This window comes from Homarus americanus, unplaced genomic scaffold (assembly GCF_018991925.1).
Source record: "Homarus americanus isolate GMGI-L3 unplaced genomic scaffold, GMGI_Hamer_2.0 scaffold45698, whole genome shotgun sequence".
NCBI lineage: Eukaryota > Metazoa > Arthropoda > Malacostraca > Decapoda > Nephropidae > Homarus > Homarus americanus.
This window is the reverse complement of record NW_024735554.1, coordinates 3,107,126-3,122,603: the sequence shown is the minus strand read 5'-3', so window position 1 is coordinate 3,122,603 and position 15,478 is coordinate 3,107,126. Positions and strand designations below refer to the sequence as shown.

General features: G+C 46.1%; 1 protein-coding gene across 1 annotated transcript; it reads right to left on the bottom strand.

Annotated features, from left to right (window-relative positions):
* Positions 1-2,617: 2,617 nt before the first annotated feature.
* LOC121871311 (keratin-associated protein 10-3-like) lies at positions 2,618-3,583 on the bottom strand. The gene has a single exon (XM_042373529.1). It carries the CDS (start codon positions 3,581-3,583, stop codon positions 2,618-2,620), a length of 966 nt encoding a protein of 321 aa, XP_042229463.1.
* Between the last annotated feature and the right edge of the window lie 11,895 nt (positions 3,584-15,478).

Sequence of the window (15,478 nt, the reverse complement as noted above, 5' to 3'; positions counted from 1 at the left end):
CACTCCGCCTACACCTGGACACTCGATACTACACCCTCCTCATAAACTGTTAATGCCGCCTTGACAACACCACAAAGCGAGGCTCTTAATACTCAACTCTCCCTCCTCCTACTCTCTTCTTATTCTTCTCTACCCCCTTCCTCCTCCTCCTCCTCTATTCTTATTCTTCTCTACCTCCTCCTTTTTCCTTCTGTTCCTCTTCTTCCTTTAGTGTCAGAGACTTACCGTACCTTAAGACTGATTACAAATTAACAGTCTACCCTAACTTGTTAACTCAGATAAAATTAACCTAGATGGACTGATAACAATCTCTGTGGTTAACTCTCTCTACAAGCGCTAGTGAACGTGTGTGTGTGTGTCGCCCTACTCCCCAGGTGTTCAGGGTCACACCAGGTGGCCTGTTTGGATAGTGAGGCATGAGGAGAGTGGATGTAGGCGGGGGTACTGGATGTGGGCAGTGTGGGCGGGCGGGGGTACTGAGTGTAGGTACGTTATTAGGAGTGCCTTGGGTACTGGGTGGGCGGGTAGGTTGGGGCACTGGGTGTGGCCAGAAAGGTTTCATCAAAAAACAGGTTATCTGGGACAGTCTCTCACAAGACCAGCTCTGCCTGCCTCACTCGCTGGCTGTCTGGCTCTACAATAGTGACGAGAGAGAGAGAGAGAGAGAGAGACCTCCCCGTGTTTAGTTTAGCTCTCCCTGCCAGTATAGTAACCCGAGCCTTGTTAGTAGCCACCCGACCGTGCTACCCAACACTACTGGACCAGATCCTGCGGGTGTAGGAGGGGGTGTGTAAAGGCAGAGTGGGCGGGTAGGAGAATAATGGAGGAACTGGGTGGACCTAACGTGTGTGTGTGTGTGTATGTACAGACAAGGTGTAATGTGTATACAATAAGAAAATTTATGTAGTAGTGAAGAAGGGCAGGAACAGCAGGAGAGGATGCAGAGTACAGCACAGTTAAGGTGTACACACACACACACACACACGGGTGAGGGAATTACACCACGTGATGCCCTCATAACACCATCTGTGAGGGAATTACTACACCATGTGATGCCCCACATAACACCACCTGTGAGAATTACTACACCACATCAGGCCCCTCAACACCATCTGTGAGGGAACTACTACACCATGTGATGCCCCTCATAACACCACATGTGAGGGAATTACTACACCACGTCAGGCCCCTCAGAACACCATCTGTGAGGGAACTACTGCACCACGTGAGGCCCCTCATAACACCATCTGTGAGGGAACTACTACACCACGTGAGGTCCCTCAGAACACCATCTGTGACGGAACTACTGCACCACGTGATGTCCCTCCTAACACCACCTGTGGGGAATTACTACACCACGTCAGGCCCTCATAACACCATCTGTGAGGGGTTACTACTACGTGTCTGCTGTTCAACACCTCAGCGCACATGATCTACGTGACCTCACTGTAAACATTGATCTGTATGTTCACTGTATGTTTCTTTTCCATTCTCTAATGAAGACTTTTGTTAAACTACCAATGCCAATGTATGTAATAAGTCATTTATGTCCAATATATTTTCAGCCTTCGGTCTGCAGAACTTTCAATAAACCGTTAATTATTATTATTATTATTATTATTATTATTATTATTATTATACACACACACACACACGGGTTACAAATTTTGTTTCGACAGATCAGATTTGAACTGACACATGGCTTGTGATACCAACATAAAATAAAATCAAAATAAATAACTCAATTTACCTAACAAATCCACTGAAAAAAATTAGTCAGTTTTTAGGAAGGGATATACAGTAATCTGGCTCGTTTGTGTTATGGTAGTTTTCAAAACATAATCTGGAGCTCACACACAACTAATTCTGAAAACCTGGGGCTCAAGTGCAACTAATTATTACAACACGGATCATAAACATAACTAATTCTTAATACCCGAGGCTACACAACATTAGGACACAAGGCTACATAACACTGGGACACGGGGCCACATAACACTGGGACAGGGCCACATAACACTGGGACACGGGGCTACACTGGGACACGGGGCCACATAACACTGGGACACAGGCCACATAACACTGGGACACGAGGCTCATAACACTGGGACAAAGCTACATAACACTAGGACACGGGGCCACATAACACTGGGACACGGGGCCACATATCATTGGGACACGGGGCCACATAACACTGGGACACGAGGCCACATAACACTAGGACACGGGGCCACATAACACTGGGACACGAGGCCACATAACACTGGGACACGAGGCTACACAACACTGGGACACGGGGCCACATAACACTGGGACACGAGGCCACATAACACTGGGACACGGGGCCCATACACGGACACGAGGCCACATAACACTGGGACACAAGGCCACATAACACTGGAACACGGGGCCACATAACACTGGGACACGAGGCCACATAACACTGGGACACAAGGCCACATAACACTGGGACACAAGGCCACATAACACTGGGACACGAGGCCACATAACACTGGGACACGAGGGCTACATAACACTGGGACACAAGGCTACATAACACTGGGACACGAGGCTACATAACACTGGGACACGAGGCTACATAACACTGGGACGAGGGCTACACAACATTGGACACGAGGCTACATAACACTGGGACACAGGCCACATAACACTGGGGACACGAGGCCACATAACACTGGGACACGAGGCCACATAACACTGGGACACGAGGCCATAACACCGGAACAGGGGCCACAATAACACGGAACACGGGGCCACATACTGGGACACGAGGCCACATAACACTGGGACACGAGGCCATAGCACTGGAACAGGGCCACATAACACCGGAACACAGGGCCACATAACACCGGAACACGGGGCCACATAACACCGGAACACGGGGCCACATAACACCGGAACACGGGGCCACATAACACTGGGACACGAGGCCACATAACACTGGGACACGAGGCCACATAACACTGGGACACGAGGCCACATTAACACCGGAACACGGGGCACACCGGAACACGGGGCCACATAACACTGGGACACGAGCCACATAACACTGGGACACAGGCCATAGCACTGGAACACGGGGCCACATAACACCGGAACACAGGGCCACATAACACCGGAACACGGGGCCACATAACACCGGAACACGGGGCCACATAACACCGGAACACGGGCCACATAACACCGGAACACGGGGCCACATAACACTGGGACACGAGGCCACATAACACTGGGACACGAGGCCACATAACACTGGGACACGAGCCACATAACACCCGGAACACGGGGCCACATAACACCGGAACACGGGGCCACATAACACCGGAACACGGGGCCACATAACACTGGGACACGAGGCCACATAACACTGGGACACGAGGCCACATAACGCAGAACACGGGGCCACATAACACCGGAACACAGGGCCACATAACACCGGAACACGGGCCACATAACACCGGAACACGGGGCCACATAACGGAACACGGGCCACATAACACCGGAACACGGGGCCACATAACTGGGACACAAGGCCACATAACACTGGGACACAAGGCCACATAACACTGGAACACGGGCTACATAACACCGGGACACGAGGCTACATAACACTGACACGAGGCTACATAACAGACACGGGCTACATAACACCGGGACACGAGGCTGCTACCGGGACACGGGGCCACATAACACTGGAACACGGGGCTATAACACCGGGACACGAGGCTACATAACACCGGGACACGAGGCTACATAACACCGACACGGGGCCACATAACACTGAACACGGGGCTACATAACACTGAACACGGGGCTACATAACACCGGGACACGAGGCTACATAACACCGGGACACGAGGCTACATAACACCGGGACACGGGCCACATAACACTGGAACACGGGGCTAACACTGGAACACGGGGCTACATAACACCGGAACACGGGCCACATAACACTGGAACACGGGGCTACATAACACTGGAACACGGGGCTACATAACACTGGAACACGGGGCTACATAACACTGGAACACGGGCTACATAACACCGGGACACGAGGCTACATAACACCGGGACACGGGGCCATAACACTGGAACACGGGGCTACATAACACCGGAACACGGGGCCATAACACTGGAACACGGGGCCACATAACACTGGAACACGGGGCTACATAACACTGGAAAACGGGGCTACATAACACTGGAACACGGGACATATAACATTGGGACAAGCTTCGGTCGTGTTTCATACTTTATTCACAAAATTTGGGTGGTCGGTTCTTGACGGCTAATTAGGTTAAAAGAATTACAGTCGTATTTTTCCTTTGTTTATATCTTATTATTTTAATTATTACAGTCAAAAGGTTCATCAATCGACTATGCTTGGCGCATGTTTGTTTTCCTTGCGGTGTGTTCGTGGCTGCTTACATGAATCGTATTGTGGTACTGTATTAGTAAACCCTGCCTAACCTAACCTACCTGAACTAACCAACTTAACCGAACCTAAACTAACCTAACTTGACCGAACTAAGCTTAACCTAAACTAACCTACCTAACCTAATTATAACCTAACATGAACTAACCTGACCGAAGTTAAGGTGTCCGAACCTAAACCTGACAAACTAATCTTAAACCGACCAAATCAAACCTAACAAAGCCCCATCAAACCTATATAAACCTAACCTAATCAAATCACACTAAAAGTTAAGTTTAATATAATCAATTTGTATCGTATAATAAGTCAACAAAATAAATGGGTAAATGCCATAACAGTCACCAATACAACTACCATTACGTCACTACAGATCGTTTACACTCCAGGTTTCTTTTTCATATGTAAGGATACAATCTTGGAAATGTGTACTATAAGTTCTATAACCAATATATTACAGAAAACAAAACAACTGACATTTATGGTGGTGAGAAGCTACCAGGGTCAAGACACCCCTATGTGTTTTTACGATGATTATTCCAGTAATGAAAGATTTAAGAATGTATACAAACTCATAACACAGAAAGAGTTAGGAAGGAGGGGGGTCGAAGAGTATTTTCCCCAGCGGTGTGTGACTGACAAACACTATATTTCCCCTTCCAAGAATAATGGCCACAAAAACAGGTAATAGGGGGAGGGGTGGGGGAGAAAAATTTGTCTTGAAGGTAATGAAGGTAGAGAAGGTCTTCAACCATTTGAGTCAAGAGAGACATTATGCTGCCAATGCGACGGACAACCCTGAAGTTACATAACGTGACAAAAAAAAGAGCTCAGCTGAATTAAAATAACTATTATTGAGCAATAAGTTAATTTTCCATGTAATTATCTGCACTGTCTATGTACACTCTACCATATACATATTTTAAATACAGTATCTACCTCCTACACTGTATACCAAGACTAAGTATTATATGCATGCTGAACCAATGTGAACTTGTAGGACAATTTGACTATCTATCTACCTACCTATCTATCTAAACACGGAACAACGGAACACTTCTCTAAGCTACAGTAACATTTTAATTGGGCTAGTCTCTAATGGCCCCTAATAATTAAATATAAGTTAGCTTTGTTTAGGTTGAGGGCTTATAAGAACTGGCCAATGAACCTGCATCTCTCTCGGATGTGTGTGTGTGGCGAAAGCAACAAGCCTCCAGAAGAGGTTTTAACACTCGGGTCCAAATTCAGAATGCTGGTTTGAAACCGCATGAAGGTTTAAACTAAGGACCAAGCAACGATTGAAGATTGTTGGTATTCAAAAATTGAGCCAATGCAAAGATTCAAACCGAGTTTGAGATCGGATTTGTCGATCCTCGCGTTAATCCTACCTAGAGGCAGGTTTAGTGGTCGTTCCATCATTCAAAATAGCAAGTCAACATGAATTTTGACAGTGCGCTTTTCGGAGATGTCGTCAAATTGAAAATTTTGTAGAGAGAATACTGATGGTAAATAGGCAGAATCCTATAAATTGTTATGATGATACGCAATTCAGACAACGATATAGGTTCAGCATGGGAGATTTCCTTGATATTATCCGTAATATGGAGCATCTACTTGACAGTTCTATTGGCTATGGTTCACCTCGACCTCCCATTCATCAGCTGATGATTGCTTTGAGATTCTTCGCAACGAATAGTTTCCAGGTAAGAAAGTTTCTGGTGACTGAGTGAGTTATGGTAATGTGTTACAACACTTTCGAGTTAAGGGTCCGTGGAGATCAACTGGGTAAATGTAAAGAACACTGACGCTTCTTTATTTTGGGCGTTTTTCTTTAGGAAAACTATTTTGATGTATTTTCAATATAATTGAATCAATGCCGAGTGAATTTTGATTCTTAATGTATTAATAAAGGGGTCTTTTCTTAAAATTACCAATCAGGGGAAATGTGGGGTTAAAAGAACAGAAAGAAAGAAACCTAACCGAACCCAACCTAGCCAGGTTACTACGCCCTGCATTGATTCATCTTGCTTTGGTTATGAATATTGACACCTGTCCCGGATTATATCTACAATTTGTATGTAATTGTTCTTCCTCTATGATTTTTTTGTTATATAACAACACGGCCACGTTGTAACACAGTACCATAAATCATTATAATTTGACCAGAATTTGATTGTAATTACAATAATAAAAGTAACTTTTGATGTGCAAGGAGAGATTTCTCCTCCTTAAAAAGTCGTCGAATCATAGTTGCCGCCATAGTATTGTAAACATCAATCTCGATGGTGATTGGCTGTCGTAATGGTGTAAATGAAACGCGATTGGCTGGAATTTCAGTGTTCGAATCCTTGCTCGGAATTGAAGAAAATACAACAGATTATCCAATCCGAGGTTCAAGCCGATGCTCTGAATAAGAGTAATCCACTGCAGGAAATCTCCGATCGAGGAATCCCTATTCCCACACCTGAGCCGAGCTCAAATCCCAGGTTCAAAACACCGTTCTGAATTCGGGCCCAAGCGTTTGGAGAATCCAGCAGTAGCACATGCCTTCAGAGAGCAACTCGAACAGGGGCTGATAAACAACCCGACAACAAACAACCAAAATCCCAGTGCCGAATGGGATATTCTCGACACTGTCAATGACAAAAACCTGCAGAGACCCTAAGCCAGATCGAAAGAATACACCAGGACTGGGTTGATGAATATGACCAGGAAGTCAATGTATTCGTCAATGATAAACGTGTGGCTTTAAATGACTGGCAGAACAACCCTCAGTCTCAAACCATAACTGATACCTTCTGCAAGAAGAAAGCGGCGGCCCAGCGCGAACTTCGAAATCTAAAGAACGACTAGTTTAAAAACAAAGAGTGTGAAATGCAAAAATTTGCAGATCAACACAAGATGTACAAATTTTTCAATTCCACTAAAACATTTTATGGGCCAATCACTCATGGCACAGCCCCCTTCGCTCATCTGACGATAATTTCCTAATTAAAGAAGAAGAAGGCATCCTTCAGCGATGGAAAAAGCACTACGATTCGCTGCTCAATAGAAACACCGATGTACAGTAGATGTCCTGACTACCCAGCAGGTCCCTCGGCATCCACAGTTGACCCACCTCAGCTATCCTCCATCCCTGGATGAGGTAGCTACTGCTATCAAACAGATGAAAAATAACAAAGCCACAGGGCCTGATGGAATCCCAGCCGAAGTGTTTAAAGCAGGTGGACCCCTACTTACCAACCATCTCCACTCTCTGCTGGAGAATTATGGGAAAATGAGGAAATCCCCCAAGCTCTTAAAGACGCCTCCACCGTCAATATTTATAACAAAGGAGGCCGGTCAGACTGTGGCAACTTCCGCAGGATCTGCTGCTGTGCGTAGCTGGCAAGATTATCGCCCGAGTCCTCCTAAACAGACTCCTTCTTAGGACAGAAAACTTCCTCCCAGAATCTCAATGTGGCTTTAGACCATCACATGGCACCATTGACATGATCTTTATTGTCCGCCAGATACAGGAAAAGTGCAGAGAACAGTGTCGTGACCTGTACATGGCCTTCATCGACCTAACCAAGGCCTTCGACTCGGTCAATGGCGGACCCTCAGCCGTTTTGGCTGCCCATCAAAATTCACTGTCATTGTGAGGCAACTCCACAATGGCGTGAACGGCAGTGTCCTACACAATGGCACCCAGTTGAACTCTTCCCCATTCAAATGGGGATAAAATAAGGATGTGTACTGGCACAACTCTCTTTTCCATTTTCTTGGCTGCCTTCCTTACTCGTGCCAGTGCCAATTTAGCCGGCAGGGTGGACATCCAGTATCGGATGAAGGGTCTTTTCAACATAAGACGACTCCAGGCAGGAACAAAGTGTCGGCAGCTTCTATTACTGAACTTCAGTATGCAGACGACCTCACCCTTGTCGCTCACACTGAACGCAACCTTCAGGAGATCCTGAACACCTACGTAGATGCTTACGCACACTTCGGCCTTGAGGTGAATGTACGTAAGACTCAGATTCTCTTTCAACCTGCTCCCGGTTCAGCCACACCTCCACCATCCATCCAGCTTAACGGTACTACCCTCTCTAATGTTAACCACTTTCGGTATTTAGTCTCCCATCGGATCAGATGTGCATCTCGAGCCTTCAGCAGACTCCACACCTGGTCTTCAGCTGTAAGGAGCTGTAAGGAGCTGAAATTATCTACAAAGTTGCAAGTATATATCGAGCAGTGGTCCTCCCCACCTTGCTATGTGACAGCAAGACATGGTTCACATACAAGAGGCACCTCAAGGCACTTGAAAACTTTCACCAATGTAGTCTACATTCCATCTTCCGAGTTCGCTGGGAAGACAAGAGAACAAATACCGTTTTCTTGCTGACACCTATAGGAGCATCGAGGCTACCATTATCCGTGAACAACTATGCTGGACTGGCCATGTTACCCGCATAGACGACAGTAGGCTGCCAAAGCAGCTACTTTACAGTCACCTAACGAATAGTAAATGTAACGCTGGCCCCCTCATCTAGGAGACGATTACTCCACACCGTAACGCTCGGAGGAGCACCACACAAGAAGGTGTCAATACTTTTGAGTTAGCCCGACTGCAAACCAAAGCAGACAATCGCCAACACCGGAAAGACGCTACCCCTCCCGCACTAGATGTAGCCTTCCACATGTGCAACATCTGTGAACGACTCTGCTGGTCCCGTATCGGCCTCTTTAGTCACCTCATAACTCACCAACGTAGGTGACATCCCTAATAACTCATATCATTGCATTATAGCTGGATTATCATCATACTCGATTCCGAGTGATAGCAAAGTTATAGTAAGTAGTGTGTGTCATTATTGAGGTAAATTTCCTGATTAACACCCAACTCCCTTTGAAGCTTAAAATTGTGTGATTCATTTGCTTCTACGGAAATCACCCGTTTCTGAATTATGACCCCCTAACCTAACCTAACTCAACCCAACCTAACCTAGTCGAGAATTAACCATTGTTCTGCCTACCGATGACTCTGGGCCCGGGCTGAGGTTGAGGAGCGTGTTGTCTTCAGAGGCAGGGATAGGAGGTAGCTGTCGCACTCGGTCGTCTTCCAAAATAATTGCTTTAAAAAATATCTATATTTCGACAACGAGTAATTTCCGACGGGTGTTTATAAAAGAAAGTGTGCTTAGAATTGCATAAGGTAAGTGGTAGGGCCATTATTACATGTAGTATTGTTACGCGTGACTTGGGTGTTAATATGGAAAAATACCTTAATATGTACTGTATATACATAACAATAGCAATAAAATAATAATAACAGCACGTTGCCATGACCACCCTACTACGCTTGTTACGTTGTTTAATGGCGGTTAAACATTATCAATTATTTATTTTCAAGGAAGCTTATCACTTTCTCAATCACTTGGACTTTCATGTATGTACAAAAAACAAAGCCACCTGTACTGTCAATAATGTACCCTGGGTGAGGTACAAGTGGTCCACCCCGCCATACCCAAGTCGGGGAAAAAATATCAGGCCTCCCAACTGTGCTGAGGAGAATTGACAATAGGAAGGTATTCGTATAGGACGTGCAGCCATGTTAAATACCTCCAGGATATACTTACACAAGACGTATATGCTTTCATTGTTTACATACACAGCCCAATGTTTTCAAACTCAGAATCATATACGTAACCTAATTAACAACAACACATATAACTACATAGCCCCATTTAAATCAGCTTGCCCCCAAGCCCCTTCATCCGGACCTGCAGCCCCGGGTGGGGCAGGTGACAACACACCTTCAACAGGTACCGTAAGTAAGGTGTGTCACTTGGTGTTTCCTGTACAGTACATAACACATCACAGTGGTGGTACTATAGTCTTTGGGTGGTACTTACGGTGTGATGGCTGCAGCGAGAAGAATCCGATAAGTAAGAGTGGGTGGGCGTTTAAGAGGGTGGCTACCCCTCCTCATGGGCGGGCCGCCAGCTCAACATGGCTGCCCCGCACGCCCACGGTAGCCCACCCACATGGCCGCCTACCAGCTGGGTGGTTGTGATGTGTGGGCGGTGGCCACAGCTGCATCATACAGAGGGTGGCCGCATAGGGGGAGCGTCTAGTTTGGGTGGTGTATGGGCGTGAGGGAGGCGCGCAATGGACCACTAAAAGCTACAATAAATTTACGCCGTCAGGACACTGGGCACGCCGGCGCCGCCCTCACAAGTGGCCTTAATATAACACGGCCACGAGGCCTGGCTTACACTGCCACTCTGGGCACCACTTAGTATGACACACTTATTGCCACGCTCACCACTATCCCTTTGGCCACCACTCCCACAACTGCCGCCACTGTAGAGTACACAGCCTACGCCTACACGCCAGCACCGCCACACACAGCCTCCTGCCCACCCATAACCACAACCCAGACTGGTCCTGTGCGCCGCTGCACCCCACCAACCCTGCCAAAATTATCAGGCCACCAGGGTAAAAATAACTGTTGGACTGGCCCGCAGCTCTAGCGCACACCTCCCTCTCTAGCTGCGGTACTGCTGCTGCCTGCTGTTACAGCGGTCCCTGGTACAAGCACAAGACGTCCCTCACTACTGGGCGGAGGGGTACACCTGAGGACGTCAAGCCTCTCACAAATCCCGACACACACGCACACACATTGATGACCTCATCCCTACACCCACACCCGCCCTCACACTACAACCTGGCGGTGTCTGGCAGTTCCTACAACCTCCACTCATCAATATATGTACAAGCCATCCATTTCTTTTGACCACAAATTTACATCAGTAAATGTTCACACTCCAGAGAAGTAAAGAAAGAAGCAAAATGAAAAAAAAAAATTCCGCAGTTGTATTCTTGCTTTACAAAAGGAATTTGGCAACTTTCCTCCAAACCTACGGTGTCCCGACGCACGAATTTTTTAGGTACATAAAAGTGCATTTGTACTTACATATAGGACATAACACACACTATTTTACCTCTCTCTTACTGTCTATTTACTCGTTAATGCTTTAGGGATATAAAGACCAATTCAGACATTCTTCCCTATAAAATATGACCCTAAAGCGAAAACATCTGATAGATCAACGTTGCTGATTAGTAAATATTGAGTCATTTATAACCAACGCTAAAAATGCCTCACTCTGTCTCGCTGAACGTTCTCTCCCATGGTGACTTGTTCAATTACGAAGCTTGATTATTTATACCGCGGGTGTGATGGGGGAGAGGGAGGTGTTGTTTTAATGCGGTGTGGGAGGTAAAGCGAGGTGAGGGAGGGGGGGAGGTAACTGGAGCAGCTCTAACCGACACTCGAGATGCCAGCTGACGCCACGAGCCTTCGAATACTCTGCCCTCTGGTGGCCTCTCCACCACCCGCGACATTCGTTAGAAAGATAGACAGATAATTCGATAGTTGATTAGATAGATACATATTCATTCAGTTAAATCATCATTCAAGTTCACATTGATTCAGCATGGGTAATGTGTAAAGTGTAAATGTACAGTACGTAGACAGTGCAGACAGGTATACAAATAACAGACCTTCTTTTACCTAATTTACCAAATAGGCACCGACTGGAGGTAGCCATGCCGAGAGAAGGAGGCTAGTGGCCTGTGTAGGATCCCTCAATCGTTCTTGATAATTTTGTCTAGGGGCTGCCGCATCCTTATACAGGCCATACACGTTGACCCTCTGTAAGCGTTGAACTGTATAATCGATAATCAATAAAACCTTAACCTTACTAGTTAAACCATCAGTATAAAATACACTCGTTAACCGTTCATACACATTAGGCTACTTGGAAAGGAAAAACATTATATTCAACCATCCTCGTTAACGATATATAAGTTCAACCGTACACATTAACCAGCTATATATTTATGATCAAACTCGTTAACCACCGTACCTTTGCGTCAAATTCGTTAACTGGGGAATACGTCGCACTGCAGTTGTTGACCATCAAATGTATTACCCATATTCTTTACCAATCTATAATTTGAACTATACTCGTTAACAAGCTGTCGAGTGTTCCCTAGAGAAAGGTGTGTTGACATTTCAGATCACGTTATATCGGTGAAGATTAGGCACTACAGCTTATTTCACCTGATGATTAAACACCCGAACCTAATGTTAATCTAATGCTAACCATTAGGGGAATAAACCGGGGATTTTCACATGATTTGACATTTCTATGCTTGTTGTGAATGGTAATTTTCAGCTCAGCCGCTAGGGTCCGTGTTTTCACAGTGTTTATTGAGCTGTTCAAGATGGAAGTTGTAATTAATAACATATAGTAGAAATGGAATGAGTGAAAACTGAAAAGCATGCATGAACGAGGGTGAAGGAAGAGGCTGCCAAAATCGTAAGATAAATGAGAGAGGACGAACAGTAATGTAATAAAGTGGAAATAGAAGAGACAAGCACTTCTGGATAATTTTCCTTTTTCCATTTCGCAACTGGATAAGGCATGTGTTTACAGGAACTGGGCGGATAACGTATGGGTACAGAACAGCTGATCCATAATGGAACAGAATGGCTAGAATAGAATGACTTGGGAACAGAAAGGACGGTGCAATGAGGGAACTGCTAAGGCATTGATAAAACAATTACGAAGATATATATATGAGACTGCCCATGGGAATAACAGAAAACGGCGCAGCATTAAAGAGGGTGAGCAATAAAATGCCTCACGGGAACTTACCCTGTATGTATAGTTACAAGAAGAAATCGATGTCCACTTTATGGTGTGGTGTTGCGTGAAGGTTCAGCTTATATTGTGGTGGTACTTGATGTTTGTTTGGCCTTTAAACTCACATGCAGAGAACGACAACCATATTATTTGTAGTTTGAGCTAGCTGCCTCGTGGTTTACAACTGATTTCTTTGTTTACAAGTGTTAAGAGCTTGAGGGAACAAGCATGAAAGCGAGAGCAGTTATGCAAGATGAAAGTTACCCTTTCTGTAAGTATGAAGCCACGGCAATAATAAAACAGAGTATGGGTATGCTTTATTGTAACTTGTGGCTAACATCTTACCCTAACTTAACACTAACCAAACCAATTAGCTCCATCTACCTTTTCTAACATTAAACAGACCATACACCTTAACTTACTTACACGAACCAAACTTATCCACACTAAATAAACCTAACGTATCCAAATTAGACTTATCCACACTAACTAAACACCTTACCTTGATATCCCTAACCCAAGCTATCCACACTAACCTCTACTGTATAGCCGAACCTAACGAATTAGTAGGAGCTTCAGATAGCTCTATAAATGCCTTTCCAAACAGAGTGCCGGTGTGATTCTTCTCGCTCGTAATCCTGGCCCTCTTGTTTAACCCAAATAGCTTATGTCAACCAGTTAGAGGCATTCTCAACATCTTCATTAACGAGAAATATTCACAATAGGAACCTTGGAGGACGTGGGGGGTGTCTAGGAAGTAGGGAGGCACGCCGGCCAGGGTTTGACAACAAGTGTTCATCGGAGTTGAGGTAAACAGCCGTGTGCTATTGTTGTCTTCACACCCGTGCAGGAAATAGCTACTCACTATCGGTACGCTTCTATAATTACTAGACACATTCATGTTTTATTTTATATATAGAACAATGATTATTGAAGTATTTTTTTACCATAAACCTGAGTAAGTCAAGTACTGTACTGAAAATGGATAACACCTGTGAACTCATTCTTTTATAGTATTTTAAGTCACCTCTAACGATAACAGTTACACTCGTAAGGATCCAACCTTTTGATATTCAGTAACTGTTCAGCGATCACTAAACACGGTATGATCAAACTGTTGATCATATCTACCTGGGGAGATATTGGGAGGGAATCAAGGAGGATGTTTTGAGACGGGGAGGGAGATGAAAGGGGTGTTTTGAGAGAGGAGGGTGTTTTGAGAGACTGAGGAGGGATGAAGGAGGGTGTTTGAGGAGACAGAGATGAAGGAGGGTGCTTTGAGAGACTGGGGAGGGGTGAAGGAGGGTGTTTTTAAGAGACTGGGGGAGGGGATGAAGGAGGGTGTTTAAGAGGCGGGAGAGGATGAAGGAGGGGTTTTGAGAGACTGGGGGGGGGGTGAAGGAGGGTGTTTTAAGAGACTGGGGGAGGGGATGAAGGAGGGTGTTTTAAGGAACTGGGGAGGGATGAAGGAGGGTGTTTTAAGAGACTGGGGGAGAGGATGAAGGAGGGTGTTTTTGAGAGACTGGGGGGGGGGTGAAGGAGGGTGTTTGAGGAGACTGGGGAGGGGTGAAGGAGGGTGTTTGAAGAGACTGGGGAGGGGGTGAAGGAGGGTGTTTAAGAGACTGGGGGAGAGGATGAAGGAGGGTGTTTGAGAGACTGGGGGAGGGGTGAAGGAGGGTGCTTGAGAGACTGGGGAGGGGATGAGGGAGGTGTTTTAAGAGACTGGGGAGGGGTGAAGGAGTGTGTTTAAGAGACTTGGGGGAGGGATGAAGGAGGGTGTTTTGAGAGACTGGGGAGGGGTTGAAGGAGGTGTTTTAGAGACTGGGGAGGGATGAAGGAGGGCTTTAGAGACTGCGGGAGAGGATGAAGGAGGGTGTTTTGAGAGACTGGGGGGAAAGAAGGAGGGTAAGAGACTGGAGGGGATGAAGGAGGGTGTTTTAAGGAAGGGGTGAGGTGAGAGGGGGTGAAGGAAACCGAGAGACTGGGAGGATGAAGGAGGGTGTTTAAAGAGACTGGGGGGGAGGGGGTGAAGGAGGCTGTTTTGAGAGACTGGGGGAGGGATAGGAGGGTGTTTGAGAGATTGGAGGAGGGGGTGAAGGAGGGGTGTTTTAAGAGACTGGGGAGGGGTGAAGGAGGGTGTTTAAGAGACTGTAGGGATGAAGGAGGGTTTTAAGAGACTGGGGAGGGGTGAAGGAGGGTGTTTTGAGAGTGGGGAGGGTGGGGAGGGTGTTTAAGAGACTGGGGAGGGATGAAGGAGGGTGTTTTGAGAGACTGGTGAGGAGGAGGTGAAGGAGGGTGTTTAAGAGACTGGGGGAGGGGTGAAGGA